The 7,254-nt window shown below is 34.7% G+C and overlaps 1 protein-coding gene across 2 annotated transcripts in view; it reads left to right on the top strand.

Moving 5' to 3' along the window:
- ALCAM (activated leukocyte cell adhesion molecule) overlaps window positions 1–6,581 on the top strand; it is a 204,102-nt gene extending 197,521 nt beyond the window's left edge. For both annotated transcript variants that reach the window (XM_007105100.4, XM_028493772.2), the window contains one exon: window positions 6,466–6,581. In XM_007105100.4, the coding sequence (XP_007105162.1) occupies window positions 6,466–6,553 (88 nt within the window). In that variant the 3' untranslated portion in view covers window positions 6,554–6,581. The remainder of the gene's footprint in view (window positions 1–6,465) is intronic.
- Window positions 6,582–7,254: the final 673 nt, after the last annotated feature.

Raw genomic sequence — 7,254 nt, 5'->3', positions numbered from 1 at the left:
GATAAATCCCACTCGGTCATGGTGTATGATCCTTTCAATGTGTTGTTGGATTCTGTTTGCTAGTATTTTGTTGAGGATTTTTCCATCTATATTCATCAGTGATATTGGTCTGTAATTTTCTTTTTTTGTAGTACCTTTGTCTGGTTTTGGTATCAGGGTAATGGTGGCCTCATAGAATAAGTTTGGGAGTCTTCCTTCCTCTGCAATTTTTTGGAAGAGTTTGAGAACAATGGGTGTTAGCTCGTCTCTAAATGTTTGATAGAATTCACCTGTGAAGCCATCTGGTCCTGGACTTCTGTTTGTTGGAAGAATTTTAATCACAGTGTCAATTTCATTACTTCTGATTGGTCTGTTCATATTTTCTATTTCTTCCTGGTTCAGTCTTGGAAGGTTACACCTTTCTAAGAATTTGTCCATTTCTTCCAGGTTGTCCATTTTATTGGCATAGAGTTGCTTGTAGTAGTCTCTTAGGATGCTTTGTATTTCTGTGGTGTCTGTTGTAACTTCTCCTTTTTCATTTCTAATTTTATTGATTTGACTCCTCTCCCTCTTTTTCTTGATGTGTCTGGCTAATGATTAATCAACTTTTGTTTATCTTCTCAAAGAAGCAGCTTTTAGTTTTATTGATCTTTGTTATTGTTTTCTTTGTTTCTATTTCATTTATTTCAGATCTGATCTTTATGATTTCTTTCCTTATGCTAATTTTGGGTTTTGTTTGTTCTTCTTTCTCGAGTTCCTTTATGTGTAAAGTTAGATATTTTATTTGAGATTTTTCTTGTTTCTTGAGGTATGCTTGTATAGCTATAAACTTCCCTTTTAGAACTGCTTTTGCTGCATCCATAGAGTTTGGATCATCGTGTTTTCATTGTCATTTGTCTCTAGTATTTTTTGATTTCTTCTTTGATTTCTTCAGTGATCTCTTTGTTATTTAGTAACGTATTGTTTAGCCTCCATGTGTTTGTGTTTTTTACGTTTTTTCCCTGTAATTCATTTCTAATCTCATAGCATTGTGGTCAGAAAATATGCTTGATATGATTTTAATTTTCTTAAATTTACTGAGGCTTGATTTGCGACCCAAGATGTGATCTATCCTGGAGAATGTTCCGTGCGCACTTGAGATGGAAGTGTAATCTGCTGTTTTTGGATGGAATGTCCTAAAAATATCAGTTAAATCTATCTGGTCTATTGTGTCATTTAAACCTTCTGTTTCCTAATTTATTTTCATTTTGGATGATCTGTTCATTGGTGTAAGTGATGTGTTAAAGTTCCCCAGTATTACTGTGTTACTGTCAATTTCCTCTTTATAGCTGTTAGCAGCTGCCTTATGTATTGAGGTGCTCCTATGTTGGGTGTATATTTATTTATAATTGTTTTATCATCTTTTTGGATGGGTCCCTTGATGATTATGTAGTGTCCTTCCTTGTGTCTTGTAACATTCTTTATTTTAAATTCTATTTTATCTGATATGAGTATTGCTACTCCAGCTTTCTTTTGATTTCCATTTGCATGGAATATCTTTTTCCATCCCCTCACTTTCAGTCTGTATGTGTCCCTAGGTCTGAAGTGGGTCTCTTGTAGACAGCATATATATGGGTCTTGTTTTTGTATCCATGCAGCAAGCCTGTGTCTTTTGGTGAGAGCATTTAACCCATTCACGTTTAAGGTAATTATCGATATGTATGTTCCTGTTACCATTTTCTTAATTGTTTTGGGTTTGTTTTTGTAGGTCCTTTTCTTCTCTTGTGTTTCCCACTTAGAGAAGTTCCTTTAGCATTTATTTTAGAGGTGTTTTGGTGGTACTAAATTCTCTTAGCTTTTGCTTGTCTGTAAAGCTTTTGATTTCTCCATCGAATTTGAATGAGATCCTTGTAGGGTAGAGTAATCTTAGTTGTAGGTTTTTTTCCTTCATCACTTTAAATATGTCCTGCCACTCCCTTCTGGCTTGGAGAGTTTCTGCTGAAAGATCCGATGTTAACCTTATGGGGATTCCTTTGTGTGTTATTTGTTGTTTTTCCCTTGCTGCTTTTAATATGTTTTCTTTGTATTTAATTTTTGACAGTTTGATTATTATGTGTCTTGGCGTGTTTATCCTTGGGTTTATCCTGTATGGGACTCTCTGTGCTTCCTGGACTTGATTGACTATTTCCTTTCCTATATTAGGGAAGTTTTCAACTATAATCCCTGGTCACTTATCTGTTCTTCTGCCTCAGTTATTCTGCTATTGATTCCTTCTAGTGTAGTTTTCATTTCAGTTATTGTATTGTTCATCTGTGTTTGTTTGTTCTTTCATTCTTCTAGGTCTTTGTTAAGCATTTCTTGCATCTTCTCGATCTTTGCCTGCATTCTTTTTTCAAGGTCCTGGATCATCTTCACTATCATTATTCTGAATTCTTTTTCTGGAAGGTTGCCTATCTCCACTTCATTTAGTTGCTTTCTGGGATTTTATCTTGTTCCTTTGTCTGGTACATAGCCCTCTGCCTTTTCATCTTGTCTATCTTTCTGTGAATGTTGTTTTTGTTCCACAGGCTGCAGGATTGTGGTTCTTGCTTCTGCTGTCTGCCCTCTGGTGGATGAGGCTATCTATGAGGCTTGTGCAAGTTTCCTGATGGGAGGGACTGGTCCATGCTTCATTTTTAAGTTGTGAAAATATTATGTCCTCAAACTTATTATAACTTCCTTCTTCCCATACTGGTCAAAGTAGGTTGAAAAAAACCACAATTGCAAAATTGATTTATTTCATTGCTAAATTTATTTATTTTATTTTATTTTATTTTTATGCTTATACAACATTGACTCTTATCTGTCACTCTCTCTACTGGCTCCCTGCAAGTTGGAATTTTTACTTTGGAGGAAAGAATAGTATTTAATGAAGTGAGTTTGAAAGAATAAAAGAGAAAGTGAGGGAGTGAAAAGAAAAGTAGAGAGAAAAGGAATGAAGGAAAAGTCAGGGAGGTGAGAGGAGGCAAGGAGAATAAAAGAAAAAGGTTTTGAGAATCATGTAGTTTTCCTTGATTGCCACAATATCTTACTGATTTATAGAAATTATAGTTATTAGTATATATTAGAATATATAGCAAGGTGCTATTAGAATAATCAAGGTACATATTTATGCATATAATTTTTTGCAGTTTTACCTGAAAACATTGGAGTAAGATGTCACTCAAGTTCTGTCATTTCAATGTAGTATTTTCTCTATTTTACCTATCTGTAAAAAAACAGCTGGGTCTGTATTGACTTCATATTGCTGAACACTAATATCATAAGGAACAGTAAAATGGAATAGATATAAACTGTAATAAAGTCAGTTAGTTCAATGCAGGAAAAGAAATATATTTTGGATGCCTACCATATTCAGACAGTAAGATATAATAAAACATGGTCCTTATTATCAAGGAGCTTACACTCAACTCAAGGAGACTAAAGAGACTGGCCACATTTGAAGTGTCATTGGGCAGATGGCTGGAGATCTGGGTAGAGACTCACTTAAGGGAAGAGCTGATCTCTCTGTGTTTAAGGTCTGAAGAAAGCAAAACATTCCAGAGTCTCAATCAGAAACTTGAGAGGTCCATGATTTAGGAGTAGGGACAAACCAGATGTAGACTGAGTCTTACTAAAATTGCAACTGAACTTCAGACCCTATCTGCTCACCTATCTGCAGTAAAGGGGGGACCTTATGTGATGGAAAATAACATCATATTTAGTCTTTTCTGTCATTTTATATATGGTGTCATGCAAAAAAAAAGGACTAGATATGCAAAGAGTCAAGAAAATATAATCAATAATCAAGAGGAAAAATAGACAAGCAGATCTATGCATTATTTGGATATTGTGGTTAACAGGCAAGGATATTAAAATAACTATAAATAAGATATTGAAAGGAGAAGAAAAGATGGCCAAAGGAGATGAATAGAATAGGAAATAGAAATGTACTTTAAAATATTTAAAAATCAAATTGACATTTTAGACCTGAAAAAGATAATATTAAAAAATAGGTCTTTGGGGACTTGCCTGGTGGCACAGTGGTTAGGAATCTGCCTGACAATGCAGGGGAGCCAGGTTTGAGCCCTGGTCTGGGAGGATCCCACATGCCACAGAGCAACTGGGCCCATGCGCCGCAGCTGCTGAGCCTGCGTTCTAGAGCCCACGAGCCACAACTACTGAGCCCCCACGTGCCACAGCTGCTGGAGCCCACACGCCTAGAGCCCATGCACTGCAGCGAAGAGTGGCCCCTGCTCGCCACAGCTAGAGAGAGCCCACGCACAGCAATGAAGACCCAACGCAGCCATAAATAAATATATAAATAAAAGACTTGACCTTTTAAAAAAAATCTTAAAAAAAAAAATAGGTCTTTGGTGGATAAATTTAAAAGCAGACTGGCCACAGCAGAACACAAGAGAAGTAAACTGGAATACAGATCAATAGAAAACATCCAAGTTGAAGCACAGAGAGGAAAAAGAATAGATAAGACACACAAGAACATGAGAGACATGTGGGACACACACAAAAGATCTAATTTATGTATAAGTGAAATCCCAGAAAGAATAAAGAGCAAGAATGTCCATCACCAGTAAAATAGATAAATAAGCCCAATAACAAGCTATACAGCAATGAAAATAAACAACCTACAACTACACACAACATTATATATGAATGTCACAAACATAAAGTTGAGTTTAAATAAAAGGCAGACAGAAATGAATCCATGTGGCGTGATTCCATTTATAACAAATTATAAAACCAGGTAAAACCATTCTGTGAGATATCAGGATTATAGTAACCTTTGGGGAAATAGAAGTGACTGGAAGGGAGTAAAATGGGGGATTTCTTCATCTGCAACTATTTTGTTTCTTGAACTAGGTACTAGTTACATTCATGTACCCAGTTTTTGAAAATTCATTGAACTGTACTCTTAAGATAGGTACATTATCTTGTATGGATATTATTGAGGTTACTAAGATTTTATTCATTACTAGTTAAGTAACTTATTAGCAAAAGAGACTAGACCTCAAATGATCTGTGGTATATATACATATATATATATAATGTGATATATATAATGTAGACGGCATATATACCTTTATTTTATACATGTAAATTCATATATATATATAAATATACTGTCACATATTATAGGACTCAATCATATTGGCAGGGTTTGAGGTTACTCGCCTGCTTATGAATCAATTTAGAAGGCTGTAGTTTAAGCTAAATTAAGAATTTTAAAATCACAAATTAAATTAAATTTAGGCTAAATATAATGAATGTCTCAGTATGAGACATATGTCTTCATCTCACTTGGACATAAATCATACACAGTTACACACTATTAACACTATGACACTGTTAACACTATCACACTATTAAGTTGTGATTCTTAGCAAATGAGTTAAGGAGTTCTATTTAAAGCATAGAAATACTTTTAGGGAAAAATGGAGTTTTCTACCGTAGCTTCCTTAACCAAGAGACACGTCTGGTACTATATAATTTTTATATAAAAGTAGAAGTATTACTAGGAATTATATAGCAATAATAATTTGAAGTACCATATCACTGTGATTCCCCTGATGTGCTTATAACAAGGAGAGAGTTAGGGAATAAAGGAGGAATGGAAGGAAGGAAGAGAGAGGGGAGGGAGGGAGGATGGAGGGAAGGAAATAGTACACTCTTGGAAATACAGTTATGATTTCTCTCAAGTCGTCATAAAACCAAGGAATTTAGCTGTGTATTTAAGAAAACCTGATTTCAGCTCTTAAAAGAGAGAATCTAGTAGTCGTGTGTAACCCTGGAAGCCACTAGGGCAGTGGTTCTCAAACTTTACATGCAGCAGGACCACTAGCAGGTCTTGTTTATCATAGATTGCAGGCCCCATCCCCAGGGTTTCTTTTACATGCTTCTATGGTGGGGCCTCAGAATTTTCACTTCTGTCATGTTCCCAGGGGATGCTGATACTGCTGGTCTGGGGCCACAATTTGAGAACCACCACATTAGAGCTGCCTTAGCTTCTGCTAAGATACAGGACATTGGTTCAACATGGATGCATAATAGGGAATGCAGAAACTGAAAGCCCCTAATGAAACTTCTTCAGAAAATTTTTGCAGGATCTATTTGCCCAGCATGAAAATTTTAACTATCAAATGATAATAATTACTTCCCAGAAAGTAGAAAGAAAATCAACCCAGCCAAAAACATGATGCAACTAAGTATGTATAGTCTGTGTTCAAAATAACTGACTTCTTTTTCTCTTAGCATATATTTAATGCAACCCTACAACCAAGGTAACTTCAGTGGAATGTGTTCTGTTACCAATCAAGGCTCACAGATGTGGAATTGTTTGTCCTAGGGGCTTACCTGTATTAGATGTATAACATTTGCTTTTCAAAGATACATTAATGTGAACCCTAAAATTAAAAATAAGAAAGTTTAAATATGTGTGTGTCAATGTGATAATGTTTAATTCTCTCATAGGACTGCATCAAAACATGTAAACAAGGATCTTGGTAATCTGGAAGAAAACAAAAAGTTAGAAGAAAACAATCACAAAACAGAAGCCTAAGAGAGAAACTGTTCCACTTGTTGTCCAGGTGGGTAGGCTGTTTGAGGTTTATAGAAATAATTCCCAGGAAAGTATGAAACATCCTAGAGATGAAAGGGAAAGCCTTGACATTAAGATGCCTTATAATTACAGCTTTCAAACAGGAAGAGAGTTTTTCAAAAGGAAACTTTGGTTACTCAGAAAGGTATTCTCAGAAGTATGGAATCTCAACAGACTCCCCATCCTCTGAATAAAAATCATTATCCTCAGAATAATTGAAATCAATTTTGAGATTTTAACATTCAATGAGCATTTTTAATTCTAATGCCAAAAATTTTGCTGAGTGCAAAAATCTTAATTTTATAAATTGATATTTTGATTAGATAAGAAGCAATTCTCATACTTTATTTTAAAAAGCAATTATGAGAATAATTTTAAAATATAAATATTTTAATCCAAGGATTTAATATACTTAAAAGTGTCAGCATATTTATACAGCCATCTCTCAAATCATTCTAATGAAAAGACTAACAAATTTGTGTGTGTGTACATGCACACACTTTTCCAAATAGTGTATATATTATATATGTGTATGCATCTATATGTGCATATATATAGTGTATATTACGTATATATCGATATAGTATATATACATGCATATATATTGCATATGTCAATATATAATAGCTATATGAGTGTGATTTTTAAGATAATCTCCAAAA

Source organism: Physeter macrocephalus, chromosome 1 (assembly GCF_002837175.3).
Source record: "Physeter macrocephalus isolate SW-GA chromosome 1, ASM283717v5, whole genome shotgun sequence".
Lineage (NCBI taxonomy): Eukaryota > Metazoa > Chordata > Mammalia > Artiodactyla > Physeteridae > Physeter > Physeter macrocephalus.
The sequence above is the reverse complement of the archived record's forward strand: the minus strand, read 5'-3'. Positions and strand labels throughout refer to the sequence as shown.